This window comes from Phodopus roborovskii, unplaced genomic scaffold (genome assembly GCF_943737965.1).
Source record: "Phodopus roborovskii unplaced genomic scaffold, PHOROB, whole genome shotgun sequence".
NCBI classification, from domain to species: Eukaryota; Metazoa; Chordata; class Mammalia; order Rodentia; family Cricetidae; genus Phodopus; species Phodopus roborovskii.
This window is the reverse complement of record NW_026126571.1, coordinates 2,172,050-2,190,408: the sequence shown is the minus strand read 5'-3', so window position 1 is coordinate 2,190,408 and position 18,359 is coordinate 2,172,050. Positions and strand designations below refer to the sequence as shown.

The window sequence follows — 18,359 nt, the reverse complement described above, 5'->3', positions numbered from 1 at the left end:
GAAGTGTGGCTGCAATAGTGAGCGGTCAGACAAGGGCTTGGTGGAGGAATACTTTATAAATACCAGGGGAGAAGGGAAGTGTGTCCTCGCTCAGACACTGCTGAATCTCAGGATCTCAGCAAGGTCATAGCCCGTCACCGCAAAGGAGCTGCCCGATGGGTCACAGAACCGAGCGCCACACAGCTGGGTGTCAGAAATACATTCACCGTGGCAGTGTTCAACCTGCAGTGGGGAATGGTGGTCAGTTCTGTTGCCCACTCTATGCTGGGGTACCCTGGGTCCCCATTCCCGCCCTTCCGCGGACATACCCCAATGGAGCCACTCTCTGGGTCCCTGTTCAGCTTCCAGATTTGCACAAAGGTATCTTCAGCTGCAGAGAGTAGCTAAAAGAGAGAAGGCCGGGAGTCAGAACGCCCTGACAGGCTGGGTGTGGGCTGGGGTGCCACCTGGGAATGTTGTCACACTGAGTATGGAGACAAGCCTGTGCTGTGCTTCTAAGCAGCAGGGTAAGTACTTAGGGATGCAGGAAACTGACCTTGCCCACTTCTGGAGCCAGGTCCAGGGCACAGATGGTCCGGGCGTGCGCACTGATCTGGACGTGGAGTGCTCCTGTACTGGCATCATACAGACGCACTTGCCCGTTCCCATACCCCGCTGCCACAATCCCCTGCCACAGCTGCACAGAGGGGCACGGGACCCTGCGAGGGCGATGTTCACTTTTGGTTTCTCCAGACCCCAGCACACTCCCCGCCCTCACAAAGGCCACACCCTTTTCTGCCTCTCCTACCCGAAGCCTGGGATTCGGTTCAGTAATGTGAACACAGTTCCTGACCTCCAGACACACAGAACTCCTGAGTCATCGGCTGTCACCATGTCAGCAACACCATCCTGAGGAGAAGGTCGGGGTCAGCTTTTCCCTTTACAGTTTGTGTGGTCCAGAGCACAGGGCAGGAGGGGAAGTGAACCCATGTCTGCCTCTTTGCTTCTACAGGGAAAGGGCAAGAGGTGGGTCCTTCACCAGCTCAGGGTACCAGACACTCCTCCCAGAGTCCCTAAGCACAGGCCCCTTGTAGGCCCCCCCATATACATACATACATATACATACATACATACATACATACATATATGTCTCCAAACCGCCACCTCCCCTGTCCCACCATGGAGCAGAAGAGGATGTATAATTATCCCTTTGGGACAGGCAACAGTGTTGAAGCTAGCATCCCCTGGCTTTTCTGGAGGGTTTGTAATGAGCCAATCACAGTCACAACTAGTCCCTAGGTCCCCTGACCCGACCACGGCAGGCAAATCAGGTTCAGTGAAGGAAACAAATTATAAACCCCACACCCTGTTTTCAAGAGGTTGACAGTCGAAGTGGGGAAAAAGAGTTTTCCATGAGGGCGGGGCCTAGTCAGAGGGAAGCTGGGGGGAGGGGTCTGGACTAGGGTTACAGATTTCTGGAAAGGCCAGCCCTGGAGCTGGGTCACTAGCTCAAGTCCAGAGTAGGAAGCCACAGCTGTCAGTGTTGGGAATGGTTGGCTCCAGCTTCTGGATTCACACCAGCACTGGACGGTGTTAGTGATGTTTACAGAACACTTAATGTAAAGTATGCTTTTCTCCAGACCTGAGGTTGCTACATCTAAGACCCCAAAGCCACACGGTGGCAGAGCTAAGACCCAAATGGTGAGAACAAGTAAAGGAAGTGTACCCACCTGACCCTGGGCACGCTCAGTGGCAATGTCTGTGATTGGTGTCTGGTGTCCAGCCAGCTCCTCATTAAGTACAATGTTGGGACCCTTAGCAGGGATGTCAAATACCAGGATCCGACCCGACCATGTTCCTGCAGCCAGAACCAGCATCCCACTGATGGCTTCCTGACCCCCCCTGTCGTCTCCAGTCACCACAGTTAACCCTTTCTCCACCCTGCAAGTCTTAGTAATAAACTCAGTGCTCCCAAGCCTTGACTTTCTATTCACTACCCCTCCCTCTGACACCGTCCCCTCCCCCACCTTCCCCCAACCCTTCACGACTTTGTCCTGGCTGTGCCTCATAGACCTTAATGGGCTGCTCTTAGTCCTCTCACCCACACAGATGAAGTGAACACTGGCAGCAATTCCTCGGGCAAACGTAGCCTGCGCTGAATACAAAAACAGCTCTCAGAAACAGCTCTCCCTCCAGCCCCAGCGAATTCTCCCAGCCTCCGCCCCTCTCCACTCGCTCCTCCAGGTACCTGAGGAAGCATCTCCTGAATCCAAGGCATGCCAATAGACCATGAGGGAGCCGTCAGACTCATACATCTGGAAGACAGGGGCAAGGGCGGAGCGTGATCCAGCTGACCCTTGCCGAGCTCTGGGCCCGGCACTTCACACAGCCATGGTAGCCTGAGTCCGTGTAATCTTCAGACTTGTTCTTATCCCCAGTTTTCAGGACACCGAGGCTGTGTGTGCCCAAGGTCACAGAGTTATTGAAGGAGGCAGATGGCTGAAGTGGCAGTTGGAGAGTGAAGACAATGGAAAATCAGAGAAACATGGGAAGTTTGGAAGTGTTTATTCAGAGGGGACTGGGAAGGGGGTGGGGACAGAAGCGGGAGGGGAGGAGAGATCTCTTCTTACCTGTATCCTTCGATGTGAGGTGAGAACCAGCAGCACTCTGAAGGGGAGAACACACCAGTGGACCTGGAGAGACGTACATCACCGTGGAGGGCATAAAGCATCAGCAGGGTTTAAAGAACCAAGCTGGAGCTGACTTAAGCCACACCTCTTCGACTCCCAGCCTCACCTGGGTGATGAGCGGAGGGCTCACTCCAACGCCTACTTTGATTTGGAGTTGGCGCTGGGCCAAGGGCATACCCTCAGGGGCAGAGCTCAGAATCTGGGCGCTCGGCCCGTGGACCACTCCAAAATGCATGAGGTCGCGGGCTGGAAGCTGCAGCACACTGAGGTTGTTAGGCAGGGCGGCGGCAGAGCCCCGAAGTGGGATGGAGCGCTCGCGGCGGTACATCCTGGGAGAGAGATACCAGAGTCACAGGAGAGAAGGCCACCGGCGGCATCTGGCCAGGAGAAAAGAAGGGTAATGAGATGCAATCGTGAGACACTAAGAGAGACCCTTGATTGACGGGTTCAACGAGGAAAGTGATGGCAAATAGCCACAAGGAGGAGAGGATCCCACGGAGCAGGAGAGAGCCCCAGAGTTGAGTATTGCAGCCACCAGGAAGAATGGTGATGGAAAGACCGGGTAGTACCGAGCGCACCAGCTTTAAACAGAAAGAGCCCTCCAGCCCTCCCTCCCACAGCGTGGTTACCTGAAGGTCTACACAAAGGTAGGCGGCCACACCACCTTCAACCCCGTCCACCCTCACCCCCTGGTCTGTCTTGCCTGACGCTAGGATCCTCAGGTCCCTCTGAATCCGCCGCCACCATAGAGACGACGCACTGACGCACGGCCTCTGGGCGGGGCCTGTGGCTGGAACGGGCGGCGCGCGGCGCAGTTGCCGAGGCAACCGTGGACCGCGCCTGAGACCCTCGGGGCTGCCTGGTTGCCGAGGCGACCGTTGGGCTGCAATCGCGGCGGCTGCAGAAATGGAGGGTCCTGGAGGCAGCTGAAACACCGCGTTGGAGCGACTGTCGCGACAATGTCACACGAAGGCTCGGTGAGCTTCAGCTGAACTGGGGTTGGCCGGTGTGTAGAGCTGTGGACCAGCTCTGGGTTCAAGATAGGCATGGCGTGCCTCAGTTTCCGTGGTAAAGGGCCAACGGCTGCACCGGGTCAAGAACACGCGAATTCGGAAACAGCTGACCTGTTAGTGCAAGTAGTAACTCATTTATGCCGAGAAACCCGTTTTGGTGGGTAAAACCACAAAGAAATCCTGTTGACAGTTTCAGGACCAGGAAATGGATTAAACATTTCAGAGGCTGACCTTAAACATTTCAGAGGCTGACCTTAAGGTTAATTTGCTGTATTGTCATTATTTATTTATTTATTTATTTAGACACAGAATGTGACTATGTAGACCAGGCTGGCCTTCAGCTCTAGAGATCAGCCTGCCTCTGCCTCCAGAGTGCTGGGATTAAAAGCATGGGTTACCATGGCTGGCCTGGACTTCACTATGTAGATCAGGTTACCCTTGAACTCATAGCCTTTGCCCATACCAACACCCTCCTGTCCCACTGTCAAAAGCCAAATTATTTAAGTTAAGAAAAAAGTATTATATGCGTATGTATGGGTGTTTGGACTTCATGTGTGTTTGTGCACCCTGTTGGTGCCTGACACCTGCAGAGAGCAGGAGAGGGCACCGGGTTTCCTGGAACTGGAGGTACAGTTTTGAGCTGTCAAGTGGGTGCTGGGAACCAAAACCAGGGCCTCTGGAAGAGCAGCCAGTGCTCTTAGGTCCTGAGCCATCTCTCCCTACCAAAGTCAAGACATTGAAAATAAACTAAAGCGGACCAGAAGGACCTTACGGAGAGGAAGGAGTGAGTAAGATCTGTCCTCCTCTGTGAGCTGCACACCCCATCTTTGTTAGATGCGAGGCTGGGAGGACACACCAAAGGGGTCAGTTCTTTGGGATCTAAAGGTTTAGGCTGAGCATAAGGGAGTACAGCTTTAATCCCAGCACTTGGCAGATGGTCTCTGGGAACTTAAGGCCAGGGGTTAGGAGGGTAGGGAAAGGGAGACTCCCACATGGCCTGGGAGGATGAATATTAGGAAATATAAAATGGCAAAATAAGATTGGAGGTAAGTAGGTAGGTACAGGTTTCTATTTGGAGGTAAGTTTTGGAAGGAACCATCTCCTTCATTGTCTCTCTTTGTAGCCCAGTCTGGAGGTCATGGCAGATGTCCTGTTTTAGGCTCCTGAATGCTGGGTGTACTTGTATAAGTCACCACAACGGCTCTGGTCATCTTTACAAATTTTTATTACTCATCTACATCTCTCTTTTTAAAAAGTAATTTATTTATTCTTATTTTATGTGCACTGGTGTTTTGCTTGCATTTATGTCTATGAGAGGGTGTCAGATCTTGGAGTTATAGACAGTTGTGGGTACTGGGAATTGAACCCAGGTCGTTTGGAAGAATAGTCAGTGCTCTTACCCACTGAACCATTTCTCCAGACCATCTACATCTCTCTTGTGAAATATTTTTACCTTTGGGGTTGCCTTAGTAACTCTTCTGTTGCTGTGAAACAAAACAAAACCCACCATGAGTAAAGCAACTTATAAAAGAGTTTAATTTGGGACTTACAGTTCCAGAGGGTTAGACTCCGTGGCCATCATGATGGCGAGCATGGTTGTAGGCAGACAGGCAATGGCGCTGGAGCAGTAACTGAGAGACCCCATCTGAGACAATTACAAGGCAAATAGAGCTAACTGCAAATGATGGGCTTTTGAAACCTCAAAACCGGCCCCAAGTTATTCACTTCCAACAAGGCTGCACCTCCTAACCCTTCTCAACTGTTTCACAACTAGGGATCAAGCATTCACATAGATGAGCGTTTGGGGGCTGTTCTTATTCAGCCCATCACAGGGTTTTGTTTTGTTTTGTTAATAATTCTTATTTGTTTATTTTGTTTTTGGGGGCCAAGGTTTCTCTGTAGCTTTGGAGCCTATCGTGGAACTTGCTCTGTAGATCAGGCTGGCCTCGATGACCTCAAACTCACGAAGATACACTTGCCTCTGCCTCCCACGAGCTGGGATTAAAGGAGTGTACCAGCATTACTTGGCCTTTAATGATTTTTTTTTAAAAATTTGGTGTGTGTGTGTGTGTGCGCGCGCGCTTGCGCGCCATGGTGCATGGATGGAGGTTGGAGAATGACTTGTAGGAGTTGGTTCTCTTTCTACCTGTGGTCCTGGGAATCAAACTTTGGTCATTAGACTTGGCAGCAAGCACCTTTGCTTAGTCATCTCACCAACCCTCATTTTATTGCTCTTTATTTTTAAAAGGTCATGTTTTTCTTTTTTATATTTTTTGTGAATATCTTTATTTGGGAAGCAAATCTGGATATGAATTCTAACCATACTACTTCCTGCGTGTGACCTTAGGCAAACTACATAAAATGGAAGTAAAAATAATGGTTAAAGATGGTCTAGAGCTGGGCGGTGGTAGAGCACTCCTTTAATCCCAGCACTTGGGAGGCTGAGGCAGGCGGATGTCTGTGAGTTTGAGGCCAGGCTGGTCCACAGGGAGATTTCCAGGACAGATAGGATTACATAAAGAGACTCTGTTTCAAACAGACAAAAAGTACAGAGGTCTAGGGATTTACCTAGTGATAGTGAGCATGTACAACGCCTTGGATTCAATCCCCAGAACTACAACACATACAAAAAAGGCAACAAACAAACCAAACACAAGGTGTCACATTCCTATAATCCTAGGGTTTGAGAAGCAGAGGGGAGAATTGCTAAACGTTTGAGGCGTGCCTAGTCTATGTAGCAAGTTCCAGGGCAGCTACATAATAAGACTGTTCCAAACAAACAAAAACAGGGGAGACTAAGTACTAGTGACCCCATGGACTCACAGATTCAAGTTTTTTGAACTCTCAAGAACTTGAACACTCCAGTAAGGCAAATAGCAAGAGCTGTAAATTGAGCATGATTAGGTTTGCATCCAAACTTCTGTAAAGTATCAGTTTTCTTGCTTAGTGGGCTGTTAAGTATTATTGAGTCGAATACCTTCAAAGTGTACCTTCGCTGCATCGCAGACTTGAGGTACCTTGTCCTGGCCCCCTTTCTTAGTAAACATCTTGAAAAAGCCCATCAGTCCCATCCCGTAGGCTTCCTATCCTGAGTGCCCGTTTCATTCCCACAGAGGCAGGCGCGAGACCGTGGAGTGACCCGCTCCAAGGCTGAAAAAGCCCGGCCGCCCACCCAGCCGGTGCCACAGGTGGACATCGTGCCTGGGCGGCTCAATGAGGCAGAATGGATTGCGTTTATGTCCCTGGAGGAGGGCGAGGACGTAGTAGGTGACATCCTGGCCGACCTTCTGACTCGAGTCATGGATTGTGCCTTCAAAGTCTACCTGACCCAGCAGGTGGGCCTAGATCTGGGACTTCCAGACCCATCTTCTACCTCTCCTGTCTCTTCTGGCAAGGCTGAGACCCTCCCTCGCTTTCACAGTGCGTCCCATTCACCATTAGCCAGGCCCGAGAGGCCATGCTGCAGATCACTGAGTGGCGATTCCTGGCCCGGGATGAGGGAGAATCTGCAGTGGTCGAGGACCCCACGTGGGGCGAGGACGAGGAGCCCCTGGCATGCACCACGGATGCCTGGGCCCAGGGCTCCGTGCCTGTACTGCACGCACCGGCACCCGTTGGTGTAGAGGAGCACTTCCAAGGCGAAGTAAGCCCAAGCCCCCAGCCTCCTTCTGACAGAAGCCTCCTCCGGAGCCGCTCAGGACCATGAAATGAGGTCCTTCCCCTCCCCTTCCGACATCTCATTACCCTTGTGTGTTTCCCCAGGAACCTGGGAACCCGGACCAGTTCCTTTTAGGTTCACCGTGGTTGGACAGAGACTCCCAGGAGCCAACAGCATCTTCAGAGCCTTCTACCCAGACAAGAGGCATCCCAGGATCCACGCCCACCTTGGAGATGTTTCAGGAAGCTGAGCCCGGGGATACCTTGGAAGAACCCCACGGCCAGGAGCAAAGCCACATCTTGGCCACATCTTTAAAGGAGCCTAGCCACAACTTGACCGTGCCTTCGTTGCAAGTGGTGCGCTCCCACAGCCCCCAGTGTTGCCTGGATCTGCCCCAAGTAGTCAGCCTCCAGGCCTCTGAGAAGGGATCATCCCTCAGCTCCCATCTGTCCCTTGAGGATCTTTACACCTGCGTGCCTCAGCCTGACGCGGCAGGGGACCGGCTGAAACGCGAAAGGAAGAGCGCGTCCAGCGCCGCCTCCAACTGGTCTGTGCCCCTCCTCAGTGCGCTCACTGTAGAAAATCCCTCCTGGTCTCCGCAGCCAGAAGGCTTGGATACTCCGCAAAACCGCAAGACGCCCATAGTGCGCCTGGACCCCGCGCGGTTGCCGCGCCACTGGGTGCGCCCTGTGGCCGAGGTCCTGATCCCGGACACCGACGCACGCCCTTTGGAAATATATCGCGGGCGCCCGAGGGCTGAAAAGAGCCAAGCTGGGGTCCGAACCTCAGCAAGCCGGTCCCAAGCCCTCGGCTTGCGCACGCACCCCAAACTCCACGTCTCTACCTCAAGGTTCCCTCTCCAGTATTACGCTCCATTCCGTGCTCTGGGCCCGGATCCCACTTTAAACTTGGCCCAATCCTCACCAACCTTCGGATCAAAGTTACCATTCCTCAGCCCCGGGTTCCGCTTCCTCGTCAGAAACCCAATCCCTCCCGAAGTCTCCCGCACCCCCACTCCCAAGTTATGGCCTCGAGCTAAGTGGCCGAGCGGCTGGGAGAGGGAGGCTGAGCAGCTGGGCGAGCTGTGGGCGGGTCGCACTCGCGTGTCTGCACAGGGCCAGGAACCCGCTGCTGATGACGCCTCGGACGACTCTGGATGGCCCCTGGCGGCGCCCCAGGTCCTCGAGGCCACGTCCCAGATTCTGTGGAAGCCCATGGTTATTTCCGAAACCATGAAGCTGGTTCCTGGTGTGAGTATGTGGAACCGGGGCACGCAGGAGCTGCTCAGCCCTGCTGCCATCCAGGATGAGGCTGAAGGAGGAACCTCCCGCGCGGCTGAGCAGCAACCCATCCAGACAGGTGTGTCCAAGCCCCAGGTGATTATGACACACCTCTTAAGGAAGGAAACCCCCAAAGCCTGGCTACTCCCAGCCAAACCTGTGCCCCACTCTGGGTCCTGAGCCTCCACACACTGGGAATCGAACCCTGCCCAAAATAAACTTGCCTTGCCACAGGAACTGACTAGCAAGGTGGTGCCATTTCTTCCAAGGCTGTCCATCCTCTAACTGGTCTCCAGGGGGCACCGTTGTCATTAGCCGTAGGAGACACGGAAGCATTGTAGACACACCCCTGCCCCCTGAAACACACCTTACAGGAGAAGATATGAGACTGTAAGGGGCCGGATGGGGACGGGGTGGGATGGGGGATTGGGTATCTGGCTCCGGGGAGAACTTTGCCCTTTCAATAGGAAAGGCTTATAAGCATAGAGTGATTCCATACATGAATTCAGCCTGCTTTCCTGACTCCTGGACTTTAGTCAGCTCATCTTGGATTGAAAATTCCATTCTTTTCTATTGCGTTTTGCTCCTTTGTTTTGGGAATTGAACCTAGAACTTTGCATGTGCCAGGAAAAGATTGTGTCATACTGACTTACAGGTAAAACACTCATACATATCCAATAAATCGTAAACAATTACAACATACACACAAATCTGCTCATGTGACATTGTCCTGTGTACCCTATAGTTGCACAACACGCAACAGCAAAAGATTAGAAGCAGGGCCCGGAAGATGGCTCAGCCAGTAAAGTACTTACTATCACAGCAAAACCAAGCATTGAGGCCCGAGTACAAGTCCTGTCATCCTATACTAGCGCCTGTAAGCCCTGCACTGTGCAGGCAAGTAGATGGGAGGATCCCTAAAGCTGCTGGTCAGCCAGTCCAGCTAAAACTGATGAGTTCCAGGTTCAGTAAGAGTTCTTGTGTCAAAAAAATAAGGTAGAGAATGGCTGAGGAGGGCACCTAGGTCAACCCCTGACCTCCCCCCCTCCACACCACACACACGCACACACACCACACACACACACACGCACACACACCACACACACACACACACCACATACACACACACACACCACACACACACCACACACACACACACACCACACACACACACACACACACACACACACACACACAGAGCTAGAAACAAAGTAATCAGAGGAATCCAGTTAGTAAATTATGTCTATCCACAAATGAGGACCTCCTTCTGTAGCCAAGTCTGGCTATCAGGCCATGGATGGCCTTGAACTCTGGGATTACAGACAGCAGTTTGTATGACTAGGAAAGTTCCCCCACCCCCATTTGAATTTGATGGGTCAGTGATAGTTAAGAGTACTTATCCTCTTCCAGAGGACCTGGGTTCAATTCTCAGCACCCACATGGCAGTTCAGCTCACAAACTTCTCTAACCCCAGGTCCAGGGGAGCCTCTTTTGGCCCTGTATGCATGTGCCTAGTGTACAGACATACCATACAAACAGGCAAAACACTTGTACACATAAAATGAATAAATCTTACATAAAAGGCTCCAGGTTTTATTTAGGAGAAAAGTCAGAATGTTATATATACTATACTACCCTTTGCATAAGAAATGGAAGGAGTGAGACTCTGTTCATACGTGATTGTACTTAAATAAAACATCTAAACTGGGCGTTAGTGGTGCACGCCTTTAACCTCAGCACTCGGGAGGCAGAGGCAGAGGCAGGTGGATCTCTGTGATTTTGAGGCCAGCCTGGTCTATAAGAGCTAGTTCCAGGACAGGCACCAAAGCCACAGAGAAACCCTGTCTCAGAAAAACAAAACAAAAAACAAACAAAAAAATCTAGAAGATGAGCGAGAAACTAAGTACCTGTAGCGGGCAAGGAGGGTGGGCTAGATTGGAACAAAGGTAAAAGGGACGCTTCTCAGTGCATACTCATACTTTTTTTGGGGGAGGGTGATAAGACAGAGTTTCTTTTTTATCTTTTTCTCTTGGTTTTTCAAGACAGGGCTTCTCTGTGTAGTCCTGGCTGTCCTGAAACTCATTCTTTAGACCAGGCTGTCCCAAATTCAGAGATTCAACTGCCTCTGCCTCCTGAGTTTTGTTTGTTTTTTGTTTTGTTTAGTTTTGTTTTTTTAAATTGAGACAGGGTCTTACTTTGTAATCCAGCTGGCTGGGAACTTGCTAAAACAACAGATTGGCCTTGAACTCACAGACAACAAACTTGCCCCTTCCTTTAGAGTCCTGGGATCAAAGGCATATGCCACTGTGCCTGGCTTAGTATTAATTTGATTATTGTATTTTATTTAGTTGTGTGTGGTGGTGGTGGTGTGTGTGTGTGTGTGTGTGTTGTGTGGTATGAGGTGTGAATGTGTGTTTGGTGTGTGTGGTGTGTGTGTGTGGTGTGAATGTGTGTATGGTGTGTGTGTTGTGTGTGTGTGGTCAGTTCTCTCCCATTTTTATGTGGGTTCCAGGAATCACACTCATCTTGTCAGTATTCTGTGGCAAGTTCCTTTACCAGCAGAGCCATTTCACAGGTTCTAGCTTGGTCTTTGAATGATGGGAAGTCAGTGTATGTTCAGAATAACTGGAAATATTTAGAAGATGAAATGGGAGTGAAGAGGAACTCTAGTAGAGGTGTCCATGTTCTAGACCCGTCGCTGATAGTCTAATTTTACAAATAAGGAAATGGATAAGTACTCAGCCCAGGATTTCCCTCCGCTAGTACACTGAAGGTAGAACCGGGACCCCTCCGTGAAATCTCTCTCTCTGTCTGTCTCTGTCTCTCTCTCTCCCTCTCTCTCCTGCGCAGTTGAGCAATCCTTCCTTCATGGCTGGCTGTAGATACCTTTGTACACTTGTATAATCAGTCCTCCTTGGTACCCTAGGCTGCTCTGGGACTTGGGCTGACCTCCCTGCCTTATCCTTTCTAGTACTGGGTTATCTAGTTTTAACAAGCCAATAAACAAACACTCAAAAGCTTGCAAAGAGGCATCGAAGACAAAGTCTTGGCGACGCTGAGACTTCGTATGGTGCTGATATCTTGGCCCTGGCCAGTTCAGTTCTGGGGATGAGGAGCAGGTGTGGAGGGACTAGAAAAGGTGTGGGCATCGGAGTTTTACTCTCTTCCCGGACTCGGACTCGAAACAAACTCCCAAGACGTCCCTGGGTCCTCCGCCGCTAGAGGGCGCCCGCGCCGCCGCGCCGTGGTCCTTGCCGTGGTCCTTGCCGGACTTCCCAGGAGCAGTGCGCGTGCGCCCGCGTGCAGCCGGCCGCAGGTGTCTAGCCCAGTGCCTCATCGCGGTCGTTCTTGCCCCGCTCGGCGTGGCCTCGCCAGCCAGGGCGGGGCTGCAGGAACAAGGGGACTGTACCCAGGACTCAGAGTCCCCGGGCCCCTAGGGCTCCGTGGGTCGCCGCGGGGTCGGGCCCCGCGCTGGGCAGCCCGCGGGGCGGGGCGGGGCGGGGCGGGGCCGTAGGTCCCGGGCGGCGGCGGCGCAGAGCCGGGCGCGGAGCCCTGACAGCAGGTAAGCCGTGGCGACCCCGCCAAGTGTCTGCCGGGCGGCGGCGGGGCTTGCGCGCAGCGGGCGGGGGCCCGGAGCTCAGGCCAGGCCGGGTGGGGTGGGGTGGGGGGTGGCGGGCGCCCCGACGGCCGGCCGGGCGCGGCCCAGGCCCGGGAGCGCGTCTCCCAGGCTTGCTCGCCAGCCTGCAGCTCTGCAAGGGGCCCCGCTCGCTCCGACCCAGGTTTCCTGTGGACACGTGCTTGGGAATGTGTGTTAAACGAAGGCAAAAAAATAACCCTAGAGGGTTCAGACGTGGGGTCTGGAAATGCGTTTGTTGTGTGACGCCCTGCCCCGAGCGAGGTCCCACTAGGGTGGCAGGGTGATCGCTGTGAAGTCGTCTTGTTCATACACCTTCTTTACCGTGGGCTGGGCAACCGCAGAGCACGCTGATGAGAACTGCTGCGTTGAAGGCGGCGCATGGGAACCGAACTCTCATTTATAGCAGCTCGGAGAGCAGCAAGCGCCTGTTGGCCGCTTGGTACCCACCCTAGTGTACTTAAGAGTCTGGAGATGGCATTCTTAGCCTACTATGCTGCCAAAGCCCGAACTGCACTGCATTTAAGGAGATAAGGATAACTTTAAAAAAGAAAAAGTGTATGAGTGTAGGTCCCCACAGAAACAGAGATGTCCGACCCCGGCAGCTGGAGTTACAGCCGCTTGTAGGTCCTCTGTAAGAGCTGTAGGTGCCCTTAACTGATGAGCCACCTCTTAGCCCTCTGCATTCATATATGCTTGAAAGTTTGTGGTTCAAGTTTTCTCAACTACAGATTCAGAACTTTTAGTGTGCTTATTCATCAGGAGTCCACAACTAGGGTATATGTGGAGAAATTGCCGAAATAGACTGGGAGATACCGGGTTTTGTTTCTTTGCTTGTTTTGCATTTGGTCGTGCCTCTGCTTAACGTGTGGTGCAGTTTGGGAAATGAAGTTCTAGAAATAGGAGCCCACCATTGTAAAGGGGCAGTGTGTGCCAATGGTTTTTTACTTTAATGGGAATGTGTTTATTTGATAGGGTCTGGGGGAAATGCAAATCTAATCCATTCTGCATCTGTAACAGGTTCCCAGGTGCCTGCTGGTCTGGGGCCAGGTTCTTAGTAGCAGATCACTGAGCTGGCCAACACGCTTTGCTGACTGCTATGTAGAACAATCTGCCCCGTGGGTCATTCACTTTGTCCAGACCTTAAAACAGGGGTCAGGACCCCTCAGCCCCTCTTATCTCAGTGGTGGGCTCTAACCCAGTTGGTTACCTTTGTGCCGGTTGACTTCCATATATGATGCTCTTGTTAGTTTGGCAGGCTTTGCAATTAGGTTAGAGATACACACATACACATACATACAGAGAGGCAGCTGATGAGCCAGAAGCCCCGAGGACAGACAGGTCCGGTAGTTTGAGCTATCAAGCTCCCAGAGAAATGCTGACTCAGGCTAAAGTTTGAGAACTGCGCGTTTGAGCCAGTGTACCCCACTTCTGAGAGAAACCACGACCCCAGACTGAAGTCACGCATATATGCACACTTTCTGTATTATGTGCAAATGTAACACGGGTAGTAAGACAGACCGTCTACTGAAAAAACAGTAGGGAAATAACTAAATACTTGGTTTGAACTTAAAAAAAATTTTTTTAAATTTATTTTATGTGCATTGGTGTGAATGTGTCAGATCCCCTGGAACTGGAGCTCACAGTTGTGAGCTGCCACGTGGGTGCTGGGAATTGAACCTGGGTCCTCCGGAAGAGCAGCCAGTGCTCTCAACCAGTGAGCCATCTCTCCAGCCCCCTGGTGTGAACTTTCTAACAATAGGGAAATAACTAGATGTAGTGTCTTTCCCTGCCTCTTTCTCTCCCTTTCATCCTAACCCCCTTTTGAATAGGGTCTTATGTGGGACAGGCTGGCCTCAAACTCCCCATGTGGCCAAGGCTGACCTTGAACGACTGCTTCTACCCGCGCTTCCCAGTTGCTAGGGTTACAGGTATAAGACATCCCATCTTATTCATGGGATGGCACACTAAAGATGTTCTTGGTGTGGTGAAATAAGTCCCTGGGACATCCATCCTTGTCTATCTCAGAATGAAGCCAAAGAACAGCAACTTCTTTTTAAAAAGTCGAGATGTGGTAGTACTCACCTTTTTTGTTGTTACTGTTTTTGTTTCTTCGGGATAGGGTTTATCTGTGTAGTCCTGGCTGTCCTGAAACTCACTTTGTAGAACTCTGCCTCCCAAGTGCTGGGATTAAAGGTATGTGCCACCACACCTGGCTTCGTGATGGTCAGTTTTAATCCAGCCCTTGGGAGGCAGAGGTAAGAGGGTCTCTCTGTGAGTTGGAGGCCAGCCTGGTCTTGTATTGAGTTCCGGGACAGCCAGGTCTACATAGAAAGACCCTGTCTCAAAAAAACAAAAAACTTGCCAAGTGTGGTGGCATATACTTTGAATCCTAGCACCAGGGAGGCAGAATCAGGCAGATCTCTGTGAGTTTGAGGCCAAGGTACTCTACAAGGTACTTGAGCTCTAGGACAGCCTGAGCTATTTAAAAATAAAATGGGAATGTGGCTTTTAAGCCATGCATATGATACATGTTTGTAATCCCAGACCCTGGGAGGACAGTACAGGAAGACTGCTTTGAGTTTGGGGACAGTCTGGGCTATATAGTGAGTTCCAAGCCAGCCTCAGCTACAGAGGGAAGCCCTGCCTCAAAAAGTGAGGCTGCCGAGGGAAACTCCTGACTCTTACAGCACCTGGTGACAGATATTCCAGCTTGTTTATTCTAACTGAATTGGCCCTCAGTTCTTTCACCACATTAATGAAAACTCAATAGTAAACCTACTTTGTCCACATGGCGGACTTAAGCTGGACTTTGAAGGATGGGTGTGGCTTGCAAGACTACAGAAAGCCCTGGAAGGAGCTGCAGTGGCTCAGAGGCAAGACTGTGCACACCCAAACCAGGATTGTTAGATGACAGCAGGAAGGTAGAGGGCATGGAAAGGATGGCAGATGGGCGTGAGCAAAGCAGTGTTTGAGACTGTTTATCTCACCGTGGTGTGGTGTACATGGTTAAAGTGGAGGAGGGCAGAGGCAGGGATTTTGCATAGTAATGGAGGAAGGACTTAGACCGATTCTGCATCAGCTTTTCTGTTTAACCAGTTGCAGACATTATGGACACGATGTAATTTGATGGCAGAGCAGAGTGCTGGCAGCCTAACGGAGGAGAAAGGAAGGGTGCAGGTGCTCAGCGAAGCCTGGCTGGATTTGAGGGTACACAGAGGGGAAGGCACTCAGCAGGAAGAGCCATAGAGGCTAGGAGAGTGGCCGGGCAGCCCCTCCGGTGGTAGCGGCTGCCTGGCAGTGGAGCTTAGGGCTGCCGTTGATGTGGCCTGCTTTAGACACTAGTTACTTACGGAGGGAATTTCATACGCCTGTTGCATATCACGGGAGATGGAAACTGGGTTCCCAGTGTCCCCTGCCACCCATGGCTGCAATTTGTTCGGGAAGCTGGTTGTTGACTATCTGTCCAGTGGTGTTTGCTACTCAGAGTATGTGTCCATGACCGGACAAGGTAAGAGACCGCCTGGTGGAAATGTATCTTAGGGTCCTTGGCATCTGACTTTGGCTTATCGATGTTTTCTTTCTGAAATTCGGGGGCACTAATTGAGGTTGTCGGATAGGTCAAATTCATGTGATCTCTCCCTGCTCCTTCTGATCTCAGAGGGGCTTCGCAGCCGCAGCAGATATTGGGTCCTTGGTGCCCTCAGAGCCTTTGGAACATTCCTTCTCAGAAGATCTGCATTTTACTTAGGACCTGTCTGTGGTCTGTGGTCTCTTTACCATGAAAGCATTTGAGCTTGAGATTGTGTGTTAGTGCCAACTTCTGTAGGACCTGGGCTTAGGCTCCTATCTGAAAGAGCTTCATGCATTGCTGGAGCACGGTGAGCCCTTTTAACCCCTGAACTGACCCTCCAGCGCACACTCTTGTGGGCTGCAAGGGTGGGCCACTCTTCTGAGATCTGGGCCTGGTTTATGCCCAGAGCCTGGCTGGGACAGCAACTTTTGAATACTATGTGCTTTCTGTCCTCGGAAGGTTGGTCAGAGGTGATAGGCAGTATTTTCAATAAAGTGTAGCACCGTAACAGAACTTCATCCAGGGTGCCTATGTAAGGGCATAGAGGAAAGAACAGGCCCTGCAGGGAGAAGTTGGAGAATTTCAGGAGAGAGGTGGCTGTTGAGCTAAGTAGAGCTGGATGAAGAGAGTGGTCCAGGTGGTACTCTTGGATTCAGGGCATCCCCGGAAGTAGATCCTAGTGGCCAGAATGTGAGAACTTTGGGATCAGAGGGAGGTTATTCCTGTTCACAGTGGTGTTAATAAAAACATTTTTATTACGTGTGTGTCCGTGTGTGTGCATACATGTATGTAGGCCAGATAACAGCTTGTAGGAGTTGGTTCTTTCTATCATATGGGTCCTGGGAATCAAACTTAGGTCATCAGATTTGTCAGCAGATTTACCCGCTGAGCCCCACCGGGAGATTTTAGACAGGAGTGTCACAAGTGTGTTTTGGGAGATTCTTAAGATGGGTGGGTGTAAAGGGGGAGCCTGGCTGTGGCAAATGTTTCGTGGCTGAGCTGAAATTAGGTCAAGGAGGGTGGAGAGGAGCAGATGCACCTGAGAGGCTACAGCAACAATTAAATCCAAGTAGTGGCTAATTGCTTCAGATAAGAGGCGGCTGTTGGAGGTGACTCCTCTGTGTCACCTGGGTACCGTGGTGCCAGTACCAAAGAGGAAATAGGAAGAGAAGTTTCTGAGGGGGAAGGCACTGATGTGTTTGGGGCATGTTGAACTTGAGTGGTCTGTGATGCCAGCAGCCAGGTGGAGAATCTGCTGGCTGAGGGTGAAGGGGGCGGGGATGAGCTCTTCCAGCCACACGGAGACCGACCGGAGACAGACCACCGACCGTGGGAACATGTGTCTGTGTGGAGGCTGCTGAGGAAGTCAGGAAGGAGAACATTTCCAGGGAGGGAGTCCCCGTCTTCGCCTGCTTCACGGTAGCCGCCCTGGGAGAGCTTGACAAGGACACCTGCAGGTTGGGGAGTCAGGGTGCTGTGCTCTCCAGGGTCCTTTCACCCTGAAAATGTGAACAGCCTGGGGGGGCATTATGGGGGTGCAGGGCTCATGGGACTGAGGGATGCAAACACGGTTTGGCAGAGGGGAAGAATGCTTAAGAGTGCAGCCTGCAGAGGACACAGCAAGGATAGAAATGGATCTTCCTAGAATGGAGGAGGCCAGGGCAAGTTTTTGTGATGATGTGTAAGGATCATCACAGCTGAAACGAAAGTCCTGGCGAGGGATGGAAGGAGGAATGAATTTAGGAAGAAGGCAAAGATGGGTGCAAAGGAATTCTTGCCTGATAGGCTCAGTTTCCTTTCTCAGCAGGGCTGTTTGCTAAGGGCTAGCTGGTCAGTGTGAGCTCTGTCAGGAACAGATGCTTGGATATGGTAAGAGAAGCTGATCAGAATAAAGAGAAAGCTTTGAGGTAAGCCCAGGAGTGTGGCATGGCCTCTCTGAGCTGGAGTCCTGTGCTTACAAGCCTCTTCATCTTCATTGTAATGATAGAGGCTGCTTTACCCCAGACTCAGTTTTAAGTGCTCTTCAGGTAGGGGTGTGTGTGTGTGTGTGTGTGTGTGTGTGTGTGTGTGTGTGTGTGTGTGTAGTGTGCGTTTAAAGACAGGATGTCACTCTGTAGCATGGAAGTTTGTGGTCCATGCTAGCTTTGAACTGCCCAAGCCTCCTGTGGTTTTCACAACAATCCTGTCCTATTTTATTGCTGTTTTACAGAAAGGGACCTTGAGACATGCAGGGTTTTATAAGGCTTAGTGTTCATGTTTGGTGAGTATCTCTGCAGAAATGGGAATTCTTCTCCCAAGGCATTAGGGAAGGGAGCAATTTAGTGAGTACGGAGGTAAGGGTCCATTGCTGCCAAAGGGGGTTTCTCAAATTTTAGAACGACTGCCCAGCATCCAAAGACAAGTACCTGATGGCTGCTTGTCAGATATCACAGGATGAGACTGTCACTTGAGACAGTGACTAAGAAGAGACACCTTGTTCCCATCCTCCAGAAAAGGAGAATGCACTCTGTCACTCAGTGCAGACTACGTCA

The 18,359-nt window shown here is 51.4% G+C and overlaps 2 protein-coding genes across 4 annotated transcripts; one reads left to right on the top strand and one right to left on the bottom strand.

Annotated features, from left to right (window-relative positions):
- Positions 1–25: 25 nt before the first annotated feature.
- On the bottom strand, positions 26–3,513 carry Wdr54 (WD repeat domain 54). Of its 3 annotated transcripts, none has more exons than XM_051202993.1 (10): positions 3,373–3,513; positions 2,776–2,998; positions 2,610–2,672; positions 2,228–2,294; positions 2,081–2,134; positions 1,710–1,837; positions 833–888; positions 536–698; positions 309–383; positions 26–222 (listed from the first exon to the last, which is right to left on the bottom strand). In XM_051202993.1, the coding sequence occupies exons 1-10, from the start codon at positions 3,414–3,416 to the stop codon at positions 91–93; spliced, it is 1,005 nt and encodes a 334-aa protein (XP_051058950.1). In that variant the 5' UTR covers positions 3,417–3,513; the 3' UTR covers positions 26–90. The 3 variants fall into 3 exon arrangements, with proteins under 3 accessions (XP_051058950.1, XP_051058947.1, XP_051058949.1); XM_051202990.1 differs by having other exon boundaries at positions 27–222; positions 788–888; XM_051202992.1 differs by lacking the exon at positions 3,373–3,513 and adding an exon at positions 3,299–3,346 and having other exon boundaries at positions 27–222; positions 788–888.
- CUNH2orf81 (chromosome unknown C2orf81 homolog) lies at positions 3,504–8,861 on the top strand. The gene is made up of 4 exons (XM_051202994.1): positions 3,504–3,646; positions 6,796–7,017; positions 7,104–7,325; positions 7,445–8,861. The coding sequence occupies exons 1-4, from the start codon at positions 3,629–3,631 to the stop codon at positions 8,798–8,800; spliced, it is 1,818 nt and encodes a 605-aa protein (XP_051058951.1). The 5' UTR covers positions 3,504–3,628; the 3' UTR covers positions 8,801–8,861.
- The last annotated feature ends 9,498 nt before the right edge of the window (positions 8,862–18,359 follow it).

Coding starts and splice junctions, on each gene's coding strand:
- CUNH2orf81 (XM_051202994.1), top strand. Junction 7,018..7,103: donor AAGTCTACCTGACCCAGCAG/GTGGGCCTAGAT, acceptor TCGCTTTCACAG/TGCGTCCCATTCACCATTAG. Junction 7,326..7,444: donor AGGAGCACTTCCAAGGCGAA/GTAAGCCCAAGC, acceptor GTGTTTCCCCAG/GAACCTGGGAACCCGGACCA.
- Wdr54 (XM_051202990.1), bottom strand. CDS start 3,416: ATGGTGGCGGCGGATTCAGAGGGACCTGAGGATCCTAGCGTCAG. Junction 2,673..2,775: donor GCCCTCCGCTCATCACCCAG/GTGAGGCTGGGA, acceptor ACGTCTCTCCAG/GTCCACTGGTGTGTTCTCCC. Junction 1,838..2,080: donor TGTTCACTTCATCTGTGTGG/GTGAGAGGACTA, acceptor TTCTGGCTGCAG/GAACATGGTCGGGTCGGATC.